Source organism: Hypanus sabinus, chromosome 13 (genome assembly GCF_030144855.1).
Source record: "Hypanus sabinus isolate sHypSab1 chromosome 13, sHypSab1.hap1, whole genome shotgun sequence".
Lineage (NCBI taxonomy): Eukaryota > Metazoa > Chordata > Chondrichthyes > Myliobatiformes > Dasyatidae > Hypanus > Hypanus sabinus.
The window spans coordinates 109,810,376-109,831,433 of record NC_082718.1 but is presented as its reverse complement, the minus strand read 5'-3'; the positions used below and the strand labels follow the sequence as shown (position 1 = coordinate 109,831,433).

General features: G+C 37.9%; 1 protein-coding gene across 3 annotated transcripts in view; it reads right to left on the bottom strand.

The window, feature by feature from the left end:
- The window catches only part of LOC132404285 (paxillin-like), a 185,303-nt gene that overhangs the window by 28,953 nt on the left and 135,292 nt on the right, over window positions 1-21,058 (bottom strand). For 2 of the 3 annotated variants that reach the window (XM_059988454.1, XM_059988455.1), the window contains exons 3-7: window positions 19,429-19,479; window positions 18,472-18,566; window positions 13,467-13,606; window positions 11,751-11,952; window positions 7,115-7,259 (exon numbers count right to left, since the gene is read on the bottom strand). In XM_059988454.1, coding sequence (XP_059844437.1) covers window positions 7,115-7,259; window positions 11,751-11,952; window positions 13,467-13,606; window positions 18,472-18,566; window positions 19,429-19,479 — 633 coding nt within the window. The remainder of the gene's footprint in view (window positions 1-7,114; window positions 7,260-11,750; window positions 11,953-13,466; window positions 13,607-18,471; window positions 18,567-19,428; window positions 19,480-21,058) is intronic. The other variant, XM_059988456.1, reaches the window with a different exon arrangement.

Genomic DNA, 21,058 nt, shown 5'->3' with positions numbered 1-21,058 from the left:
ATGACCATCTGCCTAATTGTGGCAGATTAAAGTAAGCATTAAAATAGGTCAAGACAGTAAGTTTCCTTGGTAGTTACATTTATATGGCAATGATCGCAGACCTGTCCATCTGCAACAGAATACTTACTTTCATTTTTAAAAATACTGTGTAGTTTCAATTTGAGGAAAGTATATAGCAGAATATGAAAGTGAAGCTGAAACTTAAATATTATTTTGTAAATAAAATAGATTTCAAAAATTATAAATATGAAAGAAAGTTCCATGCCTGTGATCGAACAAGTAGAGAATCTTCATTACCGATTTCATCATCGGTTTGACAAGCTATTGACACCAAGACTCTGGGAGATGCAGACAGAGATGGCAGAGGTTCAGCTTGTACAGCAGTGGTCTGTACCACAGGCAGAGAGGAGGATTGTGGATAGTGCCCAGTTAGCGATGTATATTCTAATGGGAGCACAGATGCAGGATGTGGTGCAGAAAGTACAGGAGTTTTTTCACTTTTATCTATTGAAATATTCCACTGAGGTGCAGATTGAGATCGTAGGCATTTGAAATATAATGGGGCAGAAGCAGTAGATGGGGAAGGCAACAGAGGTGAAGGTCGGGAAGGCTTTGGAAGAGAAGTTTCAGAAGGTGCAGGAAGAGGAGATTGGGAAGGTTTGGGGAGAGCTGGTTGGGAAGATGCAGGAAGAGGAGGTGGAGAAGACATGGGAAGAGGAACATGGGGAGGTTTGGGGTGAGGACGTTGGGAAGGCTTAGGGTGAGAAGGTTGGAAAGTTGCAGGAAGAGGAGGTGGAGAAGGCACAGGGAGAGGAGGTAGGAAAGAGGCAGGCAGAGGTGGAGGAGAAGGCACAGGCAGAGGTGGTGAAAGTGCAACTTTTAGTACAGTCTTTTTTTGATCTTGGCATTCTTTCATTAGGGGAGATGCTGAAAGAGGACAGGGTGATGGAGTAGAACCCTTTGATGAAGGAGGTTCTGGAGTTAATATTATCTGGAGAGAAACATACAGCAGCTTTAGTTTCAAGAATCTGACACACAAGTGGCATTTTTATATATGCAGACCATATTGCATCATGCTTTAAACAGCACTTAAATGTTGGGCAAACACTTTATGAAAAAAAAAGTCAGAGTTCCACAACGTTCAATGAAATGCAACGTGCAACCAGGAAAATCTTTAAAAGCTTACTGAAGTTGTTAAACTCAAGTTATAATGATGGCCTAAAGGCAATCAGTTCTTAAAAGAACCTTTAGTGGCTCTATTTGCTATCACAGGTTAGTTTTAACTTTCTAGTCAATGGCAAAGCCTTGGTATGTCATAGATTGACAGAAAGGAATTGAAAATTATGTTATCACTATAGAAAACAATAAACACACAATTACCAAGATTAAATAGCTCTAAACCACTTATAATCACATTGTGAACACTAACTGCAAATACTTAGGCTCCCAAGAGAACTAATATCTCCACAATAACAGTAGAATTGGGATACATGCAAACTAGACAAAGATGCAAATAAACTGGACAAACCTTTAACCTAACAAAATCCTGCAGTGCCACAAGCCCCAAAAATCATGCACTGAAACTAGCTGTGCACACTTGCAAAAACAGAAACTTAATTGTGTAAGAACAATGATCTATAATACCTCAAAGTGGTGTCAAACATCTGCAATTATCCTTAGCTGCTTTACACATATTTCTATGGATGGGTTCTTTATGGTTGTCATGGCCAGAGGGATAGTAGGGATGAGCACCCACTACCTATTAAATGCGTCTAATGGAATTCATTTTAAATAGCCTCTGATAACCAAGTCCAGCTCCTGGCCTTCACGTGTAGCTAAGCAAGCTACTAAGCCCTATGGAACTGCTTCTACTGACAGGAGCAAGGGCAAAGATGGGTTACTGGTGTCTTAAAACCAGTCAGTCTGGGCAGATGACTCATTAGCCGTAGTTGGCAGCTCTTCTAGGAGAGAAACTCTGATCTCAAACTTACATGGCCTTGTGACTATACCCAATCACGGGGAAGGTTTCAGGAATAAACCCCAAGATGTTGAGTTCAATGCTGATTGGCAACTCCTGAAACACTGCTGGTGCCAAACCAGATTGGTCTGCCATTCCTTTCTGCGTGGCGAGGGGGAACCTGCTGCATGGGCAACAGCTTGCTTTCCATATTGCGCTACCCTAGCCTGCATACTGACTACACAATTAGGATGCCACATCCATGGTTGACCACAATCAAAAAGAGGGCCTCTATGAATGGCCAAAATCACGCACTGAATTGTAGCAACAGGTACCATCTGATTAAGTAGAAGATTCCCAATTCTCCGTCTTTCAAAAAGAAATAAACACACAATAACCATCATCTTAGCTTATTTGCAATAGGGTCATTCCAGTTCAAACTGAGGCACTATCAACTCAACCTAAAAGTCAGAATCACTCAAAAATTGTTAAACACTCATGCAGATGGGATTAGATAAAATTTTCCTTTCTTTTGCATCAAACCTTCATGCATTTTTTTGTACAACGGTTCATGCTTTTCCCCTAGCTACCTTCTCAACAACATGACTTCCTTCCTCATGTTTCCTGACAGGTTTTGAGGTGATGACCAACCCCTCTGTGAGCCAGTCATCTACCGGTTTACTCTTGGGTTCCTTTTTCTCAATTCCTAGCTTTCCATGCAGTTCTGCAATGAGTCTATCTTGTGTCACGTTTTTGTTAAATATGACAGGTCCAAACTTGCGCCGTGGTGGATCCTCACGGTACATCGGATGCACATTCATTGAATGCTTTGTCCTCTTAATAAGAGATTGCATCTGCACCACAGGAAAGATTGTAGAATGAAATGCCAGTCTTGAAAGCAAGCATGAAAATTTCCACAGATACAACCTTCATACACAGTATTTCCACTCAACACACTGGTTAACATGCAGTCTTTAAATTGGCATTTTATACTACATTATGCTGAACACTTATCACTAAAGAAAGCACCACATAGATTTTCTAGTAGCATTGTAGTATATATGGACAGCTGTGAAGGCACTTCTCCTGCAAGGTTCAGGTAAAAAGGCTCCAATGGTGCCACTTCTCCATTTCTTTTGACATAATGACAATCCTTCTCATTAAATCCTGTAGAAAACCAGGATTTTGAGATTTCAACAGCATAATGGCTTGGATACAAATTCAAGAAATTAATTTCATGAGAGTACCCAATGGTATATGTAAGTGATCTCTGATGGGATGTCACTGAACCTTTTGAGGTCAGAACTCTATTATAATTCATCATATACTAGGTTTATGATTTGACTAGTATATGACAGATTATAATGCAAAGATTAAAACAGATTCAGTGTCTAGGACCTGTGTTATTAAATGGATTAGAAAGTACTGTAATCACTGTTCATCACACTGAGACTTACACAAAAATTATTTAACAATACTGCCGTTAAAATGTCAGTATTGGTTGGGTCATAGACGTTGTTAGATGCATGGAGTTGTGCAACAGTATAAAATGTATTTATTGTTAATCTGACCATGCATAAGGGGATCGTGCAGCAAAACTCTACAAAGCATTCCATATTCAAGCTCTCTGCCTGCCTGACGAGAAGCAGAAACCCGTTCCACTGGAGGTATTTGAACTGGAGGCAAATCAAACTTCTCTTTTTGCCTTTTCTCATTTGGATGAAGATGCTCTGAACAGCCATTCACATTATTTTGTTCAACTGCCAATTCCCTGCCTTGTTTTTGGTGCTGTTGTGCCATCGGTTCTGCAGGTTTTTCATACATCTTGTTGAGACTAGATAATTTTGTTGAATTTTCTCTTTCAAATTTGGCTGCAAATTTCTGCTGATACAATAGTTTTCCATCTCTTGTCAGCTCTGAGGAGGAAAACTCTGTAGCAGAGGGGCACTCTAATGGTTTCTCCACTGACATCACTGTAGAGTCAAGGATTTGTTGCTTTGTCTCTAGGTGGTCTTCTGGCATAGCCTCAGGATACAAGGACAGCAACTTTTCTAAGGCTTCATTCATCTCAGCAAAGTCTGCAATTAGGGATTTATCAACCTCTTGCTGACCACTGCCTGAGCTTAACGTGGATTTGGAGATATTTTTAGTAGTATTCGAAGAAAAGGACAAAATTTCATTTTCTGTAGATTTTTTTTCACTTCCAGTTTTCTGCAGGTCCCCGAGTCTGGCTGTATATGGCTCAGGAGATTCCAAAATGGGCAGCATCACTGCTGGAGGAACATTTATGTCCAATTTTGTATTTACATCAACAGATGGATGCACCACCATATGGTGAAGTGATGAAGTGGCATGGTTAGATAATGCATTTGCATATAGTTGTGATGTACTAGGCTCCTCATCTATGCGTAACAGCTCCAGGGGACTGGGTGTTCTTGATAGTGGAGAGGGCAAGGCTGTACCATTAGAAATAAACTGAGTATTGCTGGGCACAGATAAGAGCACACCAGATGTTGGTGGAGAAATGGGAGACTGGACAGGAGTCGAAACTAACAGTATATTTGGAGTAGATGTTTTCTGCTTTTCACCTGGTTCAAAACTTATTGGAGTTAGAGTACCAGCCTGAATTGGGAAAAGGAGTGCAACAAAGGATAGAAAACAGAAAAAAAAGTAACAAAGAATAAGATAAAATAAATAAAGATTTTAATTATTCACTTGTTTCATACACATTCCATTCATCCTGTTATTTAACATTCCTGCCTTGCCTCAACAACAAATTTCTCTCATGTTCATGCCCTACCATAGACTTCCCCAGCAACTCTTACACCATCTATTCCCCAGCACCTATCATCATCCCACTCACTCTCCCTCCAATATGCTAATGACATGCGCAAAATCAATGTCTTGTGAAATTGCTATGTTCAGTTTCTCCATGGCTCACATCTCATGTTGTAATACATAACCCCAACATCACAAGTATATTTTTGCCATCTCATGCCCAAGTTTGCACTTCTTGACATACATATTCCATCACTCTGTTACTGCATTACTTGTATTCCCTTTTTTACATGCACAAGTATGTTACTCTTATCTAAAAAGTTTGTGCAAAAAAGTATTACAGGGTGTTTCCAACAATACAAATACCTTTAATAGTTCAGAACTTATTCCATTTGATTTCAAGCCACACATATTAATCTCCAAAAGCACTTGTGTAAAGATAGTAAAGAAAACACAATGGAATTTCTACTTTAAATTCTAATTACATAGTTAGCAATTGTCTGACACAGTCAGATCTAACACTTTCAATAAGAGGAATGAAAAACATTGACTGTTTTCCAGAACCTGGACCTAGATAGTACATCTTTCCTAGGTAAAGTTCTGCTTCAGTAAAGAACTACTTGGTTGAAAGATTGGGATGGATCTTCTGGCCCTCATTGGGTGAGTTTGGAAATTAAATCAGTACCAGGTTATGCTCTGGGTTCTATTTTAGGGACTTCTCTCCCTTTTGCTCTTTCTAAATTGCCGAAACGAATTGACAACCCGATAGTTAAATATACTTTACGTATATGGTTTCAATTTCGGAAATTTTTCGGGTTGACTCATTTCGTTTTAAATATTTCTATTGTATCTAATTGCTTTTTCCACCCTTCAATTATAGATCAAGCTTATTCGGCTTGGAAAACTAAGGGATTACTAAGATTTTCTGATTTATTTTTGGACAATTGTTTTATGTCTTTTGAGCGATTAACTAATAAATATAATTTGCCTAGATTTCATTTTTTTTAGATATTTACAGATTAGGCATTTTTTAAGTACTGTACTTCCTATGTTTCCAAATTTTGGAGTGTTTGTTTGAATTAAACCCTTTTCAAAAAGGGCTTATATCAAAACTTTATAATATAATTATGAAGATACATTCAGAACCCCTTTACAAGACAAAAAATGATTGGGAAAGAGAGCTTAATCTTATTATTCCTATTGAGAATTAGAATAGAATTCTTCAATTAGTTAATACATCTTCTATATGTGCCAAACATTCATTAATACAATTTAAGGTAGTACATAGGGCCCATATGTCCAAGGATAAATTAGCTCATTTTTATTCTTATATAAATCCTATTTGTGATAGATGTCAATTTGAAACTGCGTCTTTAACTCATATGTTTTGGTCATGTCCGCTTTTGAAAAAATATTGGAAAGATATTTTTGATATTACCTCTGCAGTATTGAACATCGATTTACAACCCCATCCTATTACCGCAATTTTTGGTTTACCAATGATGGACTTACTGCAGTTATCTTCTTCCGCCTGTCGCATTTCTCACTCTGATGGCTAGACGAACTATTTTGCTGAATTGGAAGGAAATTAATCCTCATTGGTTTTCTCAAACTATGTTGTTTAAATTTAGAAAAAATTAGAAGTGGTGTATTTGATACTTATATTAAATTTGAAAAGATATGGAGACCATTTATTCAATATTTTCATATGATGTAATATGACCCTGTTCCAGGCTTATTTGATTTTCCAGCTTTAATCTTATTTATGTTGAGAAGATCGGAGTTGATGACACTGATGATTATGTATTCTTGTGAGATATTATAGACAGCCCTTTTTTTTCTAGTTTTTCTTTCTTTTCTTTTTTTGCTTTTTTTTCTTCTTTATTAGCTATTAGATTAATAGTTTAGTTATTTTTGCATAATTATTTTTCTTTTTTCTGTGTTTTTTTATATTATATATTATGAAATACCTAGATTTACCTTGTTCATACATACACTGTATGGTTCATGTTTTGGGAAAACTCATATATATTGTAATCATTGCTTATGTATTCTTTCATGTGCAATGGGAATTTGTATGTTTGTAATCCCTTTATTAATATATCAATTGTATTTTGTTCATATTATTAATGATAATAAAAAAATTGAAAAAGAAAGAAAGAACTACTCAAGGCTCAGTAAAAACTCACTTGAGATTTTCTCTAAAATAAAGCTAACATTTTCCTGATCATTTTTTTACTGCTTTAACAACAACACATGTTGCTGACTACACTTTCCTAGGAGCTGCACAAAATCACACGGACCACTAATAAAGCAAATGCTTCAGGCTTGTGAATCCATTAATGGACTCAGAAGGAGCAGAAATCTGATTGTACTCACATTGCCATGGACCTTAAATTCAGAGAGAGATTCCATTAATTCATCAAGCTCACGAGTTGCAGAGGATGCAGACATGCGAGCTTGTTGGTTCGGAGTGCCACGCTGAGAGGCCGGTCCACCCACTGGAGATGCAGCTGTTGCAGGACTGAAAAGGAGACAAAATTGATCAGTGTTACCCAAGACTACAACAAAATTCAACACCTGCAATCAAGTTCAGAATTCTGAACTGAAGCAACTATTTGTGAACTGAAACAAAATTGGAGTGTTCTCATACAAGGTTGTAAGAACAGTGATAAATTCCAAATCACAATGGTGTGAGACATGCAAATACATTTGCTGCCCTGGTCCTTACTGGAAGAAATCATGGAGTTCTGGGCAGCTATTACATTAACCAATAACATGTGCCTATTCAATGTCATACATCTGATCGTTAAATATCTATTTCCCCAAGGTTTACTGGTGAATTTTGTTAATTGGGCACCCTGTGGCTATATTGTGCTGACAACTGAGGGAATGAATGCTTAGTGGGGTGGAACAGATGCTAATCAAGCAAGTTGCTTTATAGAAACATAGAAAACCTACAGCACAATACAGGCCTTTCGGCCCACAAAGTTCTGTCGAACATGTCACTACCTTAGAAATTACTAGGCTTACTTATAGCCCTCTATTTTTCTAAGCTCCATGTACATATCCAAAAGTCTCTTAAAAGACCCTATCATATCCGCCTCCACCACCGTTGCCTGGAGCCCATTCCATGCACTCACCACTCTCTGAGTAAAAAACTTAACCTTGACATCTCCTCTGTACCTACTCCCCAGCACCTTAAACTTGTGTCTTCTTTTTTTGCATAGGTTTTGCATCCTATCAATGTCCTGCTGTAACCTCTGACAGCCCTCCACACTATCCACCACACTTCCAACCTTTGTGTCATCAGCAAACTTACTAACCCATCCCTCCACTTCCTCATCCAGGTCATTTATAAAAATCACCAAAAGTAAGAGTCCCAGAACAGATCACTGAGGCACTCTACTGGTGACCAACCTCCATGCAGAATATGACCTGTCTAAAACCATTCTTTGCTTTCAGTGGGCAAGCCAGTTCTGGATCCACAAAGCAATGCCCCCTTGGATCCCATGCCTCCTTACTTTCTCAATAAGCCTTGCATGGAGCACCTCATCAAATGCCTTGCTGAAATCTATATACACTACATCTACTGCTCTTCCTTCATCAATGTGTTTAGTCACATCCTCAAAAAATTCAATCAGGTTCGTAAGGCACAACCTGCCCTTGACAAAGTCATGCTGACTATTCTTTATCATAATATACCTCTCCAAATGTTCATAAATCCTGCCTCTCAGGATCTTCTCCATCAACTTACCAACCACTGAGGTAAGGCTCACTGGTCTAATTTCCTGGGCTATCTCTACTCTCTTTCTTGAATAAAGGAACAACATCTGCAACTCTCCAAACCTCCAGAACCTCTCCCGTCCCCATTAATGATGCAAAGATCATTGCTAGAGGCTCAGCAATCTCCTCCCTCGCTTCCCACAGTAGCCTGGTGTAGATCTCATCCAGTCCTTGTGACTTATCCAACTTGATGCTTTCCAAAAGATCCAGCACATCTTCTTTCTTAATATCTACATGCTCAAGCTTTTCAGTCAGCTGCAAGTCATCAGTACAATCACCAAGATCCTTTTCCATAGTGAATACTGAAGTAAAGTATTCATTAAAGTACCTCTGCTATTTCCTCTGGTTCCATACACACTTTCCCACTGTCACACTTATCCTGAAATGTGTTCTGTTTCTGAAGGGTTGTTGGAGCTGCACTCATTCAGGCAAGTAGACAGTGTTCCAAACTCCTGTCACCTTTGGGATGGTTGATAGACGAGTGTCAGGAACAAAGCTAATTGCCACAAAATTTCCAACCTCTGATCAACTCTTATGGAAACATTATTTACAATAGTGGGAGTTGAGTTCCTGAGAGAGATTTGCCCTACATTGTTGAACAGTGGGTCACAAGAGGTCAAATGACCGGTCCTGCTTCTATTTTCTTTGTTCCTTATTGAATTAATTAGATCTAAACCCTTGATGGCAAAGTTGGAAATAGTCATAAATAAGTGTTTAAGATGCCCTCTTCGGGAGATGGCCTTTGCCGAGCACAATCCATGCCATCTGCATACATGGTATATTGGGTACAAAGTGAAAAAAACTGAACATGCTGGAAATCTGAAACAAAAACAGAAAACAGTGCAGGTACTCAAGAGAATTTTATCTTGGAGTTATAGGTTGGAAGGGATGGTGAAGAGAATTTGGAAAAATTGGGACCTATGATGTATTTCAGAATAATAAGTCAAGCGAGAACCAGGCTGAATATAACAAGGCACTTTTTAAAAAAAATTTCATGTTTGCACTTTATCCCATTGTAAAGCACTTTGAACTACATTGTTTGTAGTAAAGATAACAAAGATGGAGAAAGGAAACACAATAGATGTCATTTATATGAATTCCCAGGATTTGATAAAACTCCAATATAAATGCTTGCTATCAAAATAGAGGTTCTGAGATTTCAAGGGTTGAGAATAGATAGAAATAAAGATCCACCCTCTAGAAATGTGCCACTATATAAATGTGCCACAAAGCTATGCAGAGTCAAGTACTTGTATTTGATAACAAAGTTGCAAAAAAATGGTTTTGCTCACTGTGGTTTTAAGCTTTCAGACTTGGAGATGCCAGAAATGGCTGGGAATGAAAATGAAACAATTTCACTGCATCAATAAGTTTGGAACTATGAAGAATTTGAAGATATCAACAATCATCTTCAATGTTGAAAGCATTGTATGAAGGCAGTCCATTATCTGCACTAGGTGTCTGTGCTAATTTTATTTACAGTTAATTAACAGAACATAACAGCGTGTTGATTGTCTATCATATCTGACAATGACAGTGAAACATGTGCAGTAGAGTTTTTAACACTGTTGCACTGGGACAGTTCCATACTCTCATCTTTGGAAGTTAGGTCCAGTGATATGAGTAGTCGTCAGAAACTGGGGTCTTCCTCGGTTGCAGTGGATAACCATGACTTCCTCTGTGCCTTCTTATGCCCTTTACTCTCCATGAAGTGTTTCAGAACAACCTTCTTGGCCGTTGGATCTCACTTTTGATCTCATTTCATTTTTATTTAATTGAGAGACAGTGAGGTATAGGCCCTCCCTCCCTTCGAGCCACGCTGCCCAGCAATCCCTGTTTAATATAGTCTAATCACAGGATAGTTTACCATGACCAATTAGCCTACTAACTGATATGTCTCTGGGCTATGGGAGGAAACCCATGCGGTTAAGGGAAGAATGTACAAACTCCTTATAGGCAGTGGTGGGAATTGAACCCAGATCACCTGTAAAGCATTGTGCTAACTACTACACTACCATTCTACCCAATCTGCCAGAGCTAACTTTACATGATAGGACAAGTATGTCCCTATTTCACCAGTCAACGAGAGCCACCCGTTGCCCTCACCTGGTTTAGCCTGCCTATCGAAGTGGTATACTGGGGTATGAATATTGTTACATACAGACAGCCACTTGGAGCCACAGGTGAGTGAGCCGCCCCAGAATGATCATGACAAGCCCCTTCAAAGGAGGTGCTACCCCTCCCTGGCATTGTACACTGAATGAATTCCTCCATCGATAACTATTAGGAACTAATACACAGTTTTATGATTCTCTAGTAGTATGGTAGTATTCTAATCTGTTCATAATTTGCTACCTGGTTAAATAGTAGTTGGCCTCTTTTTAATACCTTTTGAACTATTTCCATAAAGCTTCAGCTAATTGGGGGTAGCCGGTTAATTTGGCCAAAATGAACTGGTTCCAATGTGTCCCAATTAAACGGAATCCACTGCACTAAGAAACTTTTATTGGATTAGTACCAGAGAAGAGGGGCATCAGCAGCAAGGTTAAATGGGAGAAGCTGCTGTTGTTTTTCAAAGGCAGATTTGAAGAAAGTGAGAAGGATCATGACTTGATGAGGTAGGGTAAATAGAAGGAAGCTGCATTCATTAACTTAGTTCAAGACCTGGGGGCATAAAATTCTAAACGTTGGGTAAAAGATCACAGTGAGGATATGAAGAAAGATTCCTTAAAAAAATTGCAGGAAGTATTAGTGACATATTTGTATTTGAAGTATAGCCACTACCAGTAAGGGTGATAGAAACAAAATCAATCACTGCCTTCCCTTTCAGGAGGGAATTGGATAGTGCTTCAGAAAGAATCCACAGAGTTATGGGGAAATAACTGAAAGGGCTGCTCAAATAAGAGCTGGCAATGGCTTATTTTGTCATATGGTGTCCTCCTGTGCCATAATAATTTCATGATCCAATGCTCATGGCATACAGAACCATACTGATGCCAGATTTTAAAAATAGGGCTTGCTGAAACTGTACACATTGTCATCAGATTCCACCTATCTGAAATCGCATATGCAATCTTTTTTGTTGAAATTATTGTCCCAGAAGGAAAATTACAGAAAAGCAAGCAAAGATATAGCTGAATTATTATTTTACAGTAGTTATTGTTATAAACATAGATTCCTCAATCTACTGCCAAGTAAGTGAGAAATTAAAATAACAACAGATGAACACCTTGGACTGGGAACTGAGCTCTCCAGTTCATCCAATAAGCTCTCCACACTCGGCCGTACATCCTCAATTCCTCGGCCCCCATTTCTCTTGGGCTTCTCTTTTGTTGGAGGAGGCACTTTCTTCCCCACTTGAGTTCCATTTTCTTGACCAGTGTATTGTGAACTACTGACAGGAGTAGAATGGGGGCTGCGGTTGGACTCATCTGAGGAAAAACATTCAAACAACAAAATCACAGCAAAAGCTCAAGGATAATTCAAATGTTTCATCAATATTTACCAAAGCTCTATTAATTGAGACTCTATCAATTCCCTAGGACTTCTTGCTCATTTCTAATGTAAAACAGGAAGTTGCATTTAAACTGCACCACAGTTACTTCTTAAGGACATCCTACAGAACTTTGCAACATGTGGATTATTTCTGAACTGTTATTGAAATGCAACAATCTATACTTCCAATAGACATTTAACAAGATGCCATATAAGGGATTGATACACAAGTTAAAAGATCATGGCAATGAAGGAAGCTTGTTAGTATAGACTAAATTTGCTTATGATAGAAAAAGCAAAACAGTTTGAATAAATTACAAACAGGAGAAAATCTGCAGATGCTGAAAATTCTAGCACAAAATGCTCGAGGAACTCAGCAGACCAGGCAGCATCTATGGGGAAAAAAGGTACAGTTGACATTTCAGGCCAAGACCCTTCAAGCAGGACAGGAGAAAAAAAGATGGGAGTAGATTTTAAGAGGGGGAAGGGAGAGAGAAAAACGCAAGGTGATGGGTGAAACCAGGAGGGGGAAAAATGAAGTAAAGTGCTGGGAAGTTAATTGGTGAAAGACATGCAGGGCTGAAGAAGGGGCAGTCTGATAAGACAAGACAGAAGGCTATGGAAGAAAGAAAAGGGAGGAGGAGCACCGGAGGGAGGCAATGAGCAGGCAAGGAGATGAGGTGAGACAGGGAAAACAGGATAGGGAAAGGGAATGGGGGGGGATGGGTGACCCATTACCGGAAGTTCAAGAAATCAATGCTCATGCCATCAGGTTGGAGGCTACACCATTTGGAATATAAGGTGCTATTCCTCCAACCTGTGTATGGCCTCATTGTGACAGGGGGCCATGGATCCAAGGCAGGACAGTTTACAGGAACAGAGAAAAGGCAAGTAAACAAAAACATATACTACTCTGAAGAACAGATTTTTGGAAAGAACTGGATAAAAACAGCTTATAAGATAGACATTACTGCGTGTTACATTAAGTACTTGCCTGACTTCGAAAAAATCCATTATTCAGTTCTTAATTCGGATTTAAAGTTCCATAAGGTCTGGGGACCTTTTATCTAGTATTTTCATAACCTTCCTCTTGACCAGGGATTTTTTCTTTTTTTCGGTCCCTTGCTTTCAGCTCCCTTTTTTTTCTGGTAGTAGGTATTATTATCCTCTGTTGCTGACTCACAGTCTGGGAGTTTGATTGACCTGATTTATATTCTCTATATTGTGTTGTGGTTGGTCTGGAGTTTTTTTTTTGTGTTGTGGGGTTGGGGAGGATACTAAGTTTACTTGTCTTCAATTTAGGTGCTTTTTTTTAAAATTCTCTTTCTTTGTATCATATTGTCATTGTATGCTTAATTTTGCACTGTAATAATGTTCCTCATTCTGATTTGGGTTTTTTTTAATTTGTAAAATGTATAAAAAAAACTAATAATAAAAAAAAAGTACTTGCCTGATACAAAACTGCTAGGTGGATTGTGTTGCACCTCATTCAGTTCCAATAGGAGACGATCCAGTTCTGAGAGATTACTACCCAGTGAAGTGGTCATGACAACCGGTGATGGCTCTGAAGACTTTGTTTTATTGGGGAAGCTGCAGATGTAGCAGAATAGGAGCATACTGTAATCTAAAAGCTCAGTTAATTCAAAGTTCAAAGTAAACTTATTATCGATGTATGTACATGTCACGACATACAAACCCGAGATACATTTTCTTTCAGGCATTCTGAATAAATCCATATTAGAATAATAACCATAATAAAATCAATGAAAGACCGCACCAGCAGATTGGACAACCAGTGTGGAAAAGTTCAGCCTCATGTGCACAGCAAACAAACTGTACAAATACAAAAATAAAGTAATAATAATAAATAGCAACAAATATCAAGCATTTGAGATGAAGAGACCTTGAAAGAGTCCATAGGTTGTGGGAACATTTCAATGATGGGGCAAGTGAATTTGAGTGAAGTTATCCCCTCTGGTTTAAAAGAGGTAATAATTCTTCCTGAACCTGGTGGTGTGAGTCCTGAGGCTCCTGTACCTTCTTCCTGATGGCAACAGCAAGAAGAGAGCATGACCCGGGTGGTGGGGGTCCTGATGATGGATGCTGCTTTCCTGTCACAATGCTTCCTGTGGATGTGCTTAAAGGTGGGAAGGGCTTTACCCATGGTGGGCTGGGCCACATCCACTATTTTTGAAGGATTTTCCATTCAAGGGCATTGGTGTTTCCATGCTAGCCAGTCAATATACTCTCCACTACACATCTATTTAAAAAATTATCGAAGTTTTAGATGTCACACCAAATCTTCGTAAACTCCCAAGGAAGTAGTGGCACTACCATGTTTTCTTTGTAATTATATTTACGTGCTGGGCCCAGGACAGGTCCTCTGAAATGATAACACCAAGGAATTTAAAGTTGCTGAACCTTTCCACCTCTGATCCTCTAATGAGAACTGGCTTATGGACCTCTGATTTCCTCCTCCTGAAGTTAGTAATCAGCTCCTTGGTCTTATTGACATCAAAAGGTTGTTGTTATGGCACCATTCGGCCAAATTTTCAATCTCACTCCTATATGCTGATTCATCACCACCTTTGATTCAACCAACAACAGTGATACCATCAGCAAGCTTGAATATGAAACTGGAGTTGTGCTTAGCCACACAGTCATTAGTGTAAAGCAAGTGGAGCAGGGGCTAACCACACAGCCTTGTAGTGCACCTATGCTGATTGAGTCACACTGTGCACAGATGGATACCTCACTCACACATTAGCATTAACACCATTCAACAGTATCTACATCATTAGTTTACACAATAGGGAGTAACATCATAGTGATTGTAACATTATAATTTGTGCTTTAAACACAAATACATTTAAAAGTATATCACATTTATATCAGTCATACAACTTGCACAATTTTAAAATAAAAATAAAACATGGTTACTGATGATATTTACAGGAGGGCACAAGTAGGGCTGAACATCCCAAAATCACAATACCTTTTACTAACCTGCACCCTTTCACCATTAAACAGGCAATAATGAGTAACACTGATGTCTCTCATTTAAACACTCAAGAGGTGATCTCGTGCTTTCCCAGCCTATATGACAAATAAACTCTTCTCGGGCTTCCAGCCAAGTACAGGTATCAATTTTAACAGATGTTTCAGTGGAAAATTCTGCCATCTTCATAAGGGACGAAGCCTAGGCATGTCTGGAATTAAATTGTAAACAAGGTGGGACAGAGGAAACCTGATTAGATGAGAATTAACCAGTCAGGAAAGATAGATGACGGGGCTATATATACCATTAGACTAAACATGCCTAAGCATCATCTCTGATGAAGATGGCAGAGTTTTTCATTGAAACATTGATTAAAATTGATATTTGTACCTGGCTGGAAGCCCAAAAGATGTTTATTCACCCATGAGTTGAGCATCATTTTGCTGTATTTACTCCTTCCTTCCAATTTGCAGACTGTCCTGTCCTTTTGCTGAGCCCATGGTCATCTCCCTGCATTTTCTATCCTGGCAAATCTTTAATGTAACTGTCTTCAAAATGAAAAAATTTCAGCCATCCTATTAATTTTGCAGATCATTTGTCTCCTCACTGACTTCTGCAGAGTACTTTAGTAGGATTTTTTGAATTAATGTTGCCAAATAACTGGAAGTTATTGCCATATAGTTGCATTGCTGTGGAGGGACATTTAATAAGCTTATGTTATTTACTGATGATGCTTATTTTTAACATTAGAAATAGAACTAGACAACAGTAGCAAAGTGGCATAAAAATATTTCCATTTATGAGTCTCTCAAAACTCTGACGGCTCGTCCATTATGTACTTAGCCTCATCTTAGGAGACATGTTATCTGAGAAAGGATCTGTTTCATCTGTTACTATCACTCTATCTAAAAAGGCATCCTTTGTCTTGCTATTAATGCAACTTTTCTTTCCGAGAACTCCTAAATGAACAAATTCATTCTATTTCAACAAGCACTTCTTGTTCAAGAATTTTAATGTGCCTGGGGGGGGAGGGGGGGAATGTCACATGATGACGTAGGATTGAGACGTGGAAATCCAGCTCTCCCGTAAAAAACCAGTCAAATAATGTTTAAGTGAAGAAAAGTTAGTAAATACTTTTTAAAAATTACTTATAAACTACTCAGGATTGTCTTAAGATATGTCTCCTAAACAGAAGCAGAAGAAAACTACTATTTTGAAGACAAGTTGGAAAAGAATCAAGGCCAGCAGCCATGAAAGAGCCTCGGGCTCAAGTGCATTTTACCACCAATGATACAGAACAGGAAACTGGAGCAACATCAACCGTTTCCAAAAAAAAGAGCAACAGGAATTGCGCATGCGTGAAGGAAGGGGCATGCGCAAACACGAGCAACCCAAACTACAAATCCCAGCTATGATCGGAACTAAAAGTGAAAGTGAATATGAGGTGGAATCAGATTTTCTGGATAGATCAGACGAAGATGAAGAGAGACAAACAAAGAAGAGCAACAGGAAGAGGTTGAAGGTGATATTGGAGACATTAAAAAAATCTTTGGTGCAAATAATGCATGAATTAAAAGCATTAAAAGTAATAAAAATATGAAGATTATGTTTGATAAATGATGAAAAGACAGGACAAAATGGACAAGAAAATTAAAAACTTGGAAGAAATAACAGGAGACACCATTGATAGAGTGAATAAAATGGAAGATAATATTTCTGCCTGGACATCAGAAAGAAAACGGTTGTTGGAAAAAGTGGATGTACTTGAAAACTTTAACAGACGAAATAAAATTAAGATTGTTGGACTTAAAGAAGGTATAGAGGGAGAGGATCCAATAATTTTTTTTCAAAAATGAATTCCGGAAATTTTTGGAAATGGAAGAAGGAACCCAGTTAATTAAAATTGAAAGGGCTCATAGAGCCTTAAGATCAAGACCTCAAGTTGATCAAAACCCACGATCAATCTTGATAAAATGCTTAAGATATCAAGATAAAGAAAAGATCCTGAAGGCGGCCGCCCAACGTGCCAGAAAGAGAAATGGGCCATTGATGATAGAAGGGAAAACAGTTCTTTTCTACCCTGATATAAGTTATGACCTTTTGAAGAGAAAGAAGGAATTTAGCCTAGTGAAAAAAGTTTCATGGGAAAAGGGTTATAAATTTATATTGCGCCACCCGGCAACCCTGATAATTTTTTTGGATGATGGAAAAAGAAGATCTTTTACTGATTATCGGGATGTGGAAGAATTTGCACAAGAACTCCCAAATATTTGCTAACCATAGCCAAAGATTTAAAAGTGAAACGGATTAAAGATGAAGACAATGGAATTGATGGATGGTTAAGGACAGCAGAATATTTAAATATATTCTTAATTATATGATACAGGGGGAAGAAAGGTAAAAATTTGAGAAATATTAATCGAGAATAGTGATATTATTTTTTCTTCTTTTATATATACTATTTTATGTTACGGGGGAGCTGGGGAAACTTCGGATCGATTTCTACGGGATTCACGTGTGTAATCATGGAGATTGCCATGACCCGTACAACGGAGGGGGGTAATGTTGTGTTTTTTTTATTCACAACATTAGTAGGGGGATATTTTGTTATTTTTTCTTTATAATCTATTTTTCTTTAATCTTTCTTTGCCTGGACAATCAGGGTGGGGGGGGGGGGGGGAAGACACATAGCAACACAGAGAATTTTAAAAAGATTCCCCAAGGTACTACGAAAGTTGAAAAGTTAGATATTACTATAGACTGGAGTAACCATGTTAAAAATAATGACTAATTTACTGAATTTTTAAAGTTTTAATGTTAATGGGCTTAATATACCAGTGAAAAGAAAAAGAAATTTAACATACATTAAGAAAATAGATATAGCTTTTAGCTGCATTCCATTTGAAAAAATTACTTATAATTTAAGAGATAAATACCAAATATTTCTGAAAATTTGGCAACCTTATTTACAAAAGATAAGATTAAATATATAGGTGCTCCGAAGATAAAATTATTGGTTATTTGGGGAAAGAAATAAATATATATACTAAAGCTATTATGAACTCCATGGAGCATGTGGGGATCTTCCGGTATCCAGGCATTCTTTCTTTCTTTTCCTCTTTCTACAGGAATATGTTTGGGGGGGGGGGGTTAAGGGGAGGGAGGGAAGGGTTGATCAGTTTTTTTTTCCTTCTGTAACCATTTGAAAATACAATAAAAAATTTATTAAAAAAAGGAATTTTGATGTGCTTCTGCATTTACAAAGAGTACTGTCTCAACAAAATACCACAACTTATGGCACAGGATCATATACATTACCATCCTTCCATAATCATTATTCTGCCTGCCGTATGATTCATCTGAATTAAGTACCTATAATTATATTATTAGAGGAAATTGCTGGAGTAAAATCATGTCTACCACCCCACCTAAAAGATGAACTTGCTCTGTTGAGTACCTGTAAACATGATCTTCCTCAGCAGAACGCGGGACAGGAGGACTGACTGAATCTTGAGAAAAGGAGGAGCTGCTTTTCACATTTGTGGAGTAAGTCTGAGAATTAAATAAAGAACATCTAACATTCAGGCAAGTTAATGATGATCTTCAGATGCAGAATCTATACACTGAGACTAAAAACAAAACAGACCCAAAACCATATGTCCTACAGTTTAGTGCAAGTGCATTAAAGGACTCTTGCACATACAGTAAAACTGAAATTCTAAGTTTTCTTTTATTCTTAAATTAACAAATTAGTTTAAGAGTGATTCACTAACTCAGACCAAGAACACAAAACTAATCTGAATGCTACCACTCATTCCAAGCACATTTTGCTGGGTAGTTATTCATCAGCACTGCTACTGGTGTGATTAAAATCATACCCAGAACATTTCACTCTGTCTGAACAGAATATTCCAGGGGCTTTAACACCAAAATAGTACAATAACAGAATAAAATAACCAGAATAACAGTTGTTGGATACTGTTCTACATCAATTCTGGGTTGAAGCCACTTTTAATTTTTCAAGGGGCTATTTGCAGATCAAAATGTTCTGAAATTCACGGGAAATAAATTAGATTCTATAGATTTTGGCCACAGAAATGTCTATCCAAATTCATTTCTTTTGAGACATATTGTAGTTAGGTTTTATGGCTCTGCAGCTGCAGTTATTGTGTCACCTGGGCACAGCAAATGGTGTTTATTTTGTTCGTTCTTTTGTATGTGAAAGTTGTCAAATTTTCATCCATTAGAAGTTGAGAAAGACATACATGGGGAGGGTCAACAGACCTCCTAAGGCTTAGGTGGTGTAAAGCGCAGTAGAGAAGCAGGGAATTATTAAAACTCTAGAATACAAAACATAATTACTGTCAAGACAATTTAAATTTATGGCCTGGCTGCATGATATTCCAGACTGTACCTTAGGAGAGCTGGCGATTCCAGTAGAAGGGGAAACCTCTTCTTGGTAACCCTGTATAACCAAGGGAAGAAACTATTAATTATACTCTATATATTCATAGATTAATAGAACTTAATAGTACAATTCACAGTAGCGTAGTGGTTAGCATGATGCTATTACAGCTCAAGCTGTTGGATTTTGCAGTTCAATTCCAACATCATCTGTAACGAGTCTGTATATCCTCCTCATGGAATGTGTGGGTTTTCTCCAGGTGCTCCGATCTCCTCCCGAAGTCCAAATATGTAACAGTTAGTAGGTTAATTGGTCATTATAAATTGTCCCGTGATTAGGATGGAGTTAAATCGGAGGATGCTGGGTGACGTGGCTTGGAGAGGCCTATTCTGTGCGGTATCTAAATAAACAAATAAATTGTAAACTATTTTAACTTCGCTGATGCCACAGCTGATTTATCAGCAGAAGTTATCAACTCCTTATGTCAGAATTTTTTGTTCTCATTTCATGTTTTAATAATTCATCAGAAGAAAGGCCAGTAAACCACTCCTCCGTCATTGTCATAAAACCTTATGTTCCAATGCCAACAAGAAAAATAATCTTTTTTTTCTGTATTTATCCTCAAAGGCTTTAATGGTGTTGAAAATTTACGTTGGTCTATCTTAGAAAGCAAAAGTAACAATTTTCAAAGCTATCTTCAACCTGTGTATCTACACTTAAGGGCTCTCCTGAAATCCCAGATCTGTCTGCTTTTGCATTCAGTTAAGAACCCTATCTTTCACACAAAATAGCACTGCATTAGGCACCTATTAGCTTTCTACCCTTTCATACCAATGTGAATTCTAAAATTCTTCCTAGTTTTCTGTGGATTTAAAAACTGCAATCAAAAAGCTTCAACGTCCTCCCATAATCAAAAGTCACAGATACATATTGCATTGAATATATCAATGAAAACATATTATCCCCAACCTCAAGACTATCTTCTTTTAAATGATATTTGCTTCAACTTTTACAGTCTCTTACTTGGAACCTTTATCACTAAATTTATTGAAATTAATTCAAGTAACATTTACTACTTTCCCCTTATCACTCTAAAAAATACCATTTCAGATGCAATTGACAAGATTTTAGTAGCCTGCTGCCCTGAAACCAGACGAATCAACAGTACAATCCCCTTCAATGTTTGGCAGTATATTCACATTCCATTTTGCTTACCTCCCTTTCCCCTTTCACAAATAATCAAGCTGATTCAAGGTTCCCTCAAGTCTTGTCTTGGAAACAGTCATGGTAGAACAAAATAGTTACTGGTTTCAATCAGAATACAAGTTGTACTTAAACTCCTTTTGCTGCAAATTATTTCAATGCTGGGAATTTAGTTCAAGACCATTCATTCCAATATCCCAATGCTGCAACATTTATTTAGCTCTTCTGCCAACAAAATGTATTCTTGTGTGTAGTGGTGCCCAGCAGGAAACACTTGACAGTGCTACTGGAATTCCACTGTAGGAAATTAAAGTGGAATTTCAGAGGAGTAACGCTCTTCCTGGATACGGGCAATCATGCCAATTTGTTTGAGTTCAAGTCTATTCTATAAGATATGGACCATTCTAATTGATTCAGTGGAAAATAGAACTAAATT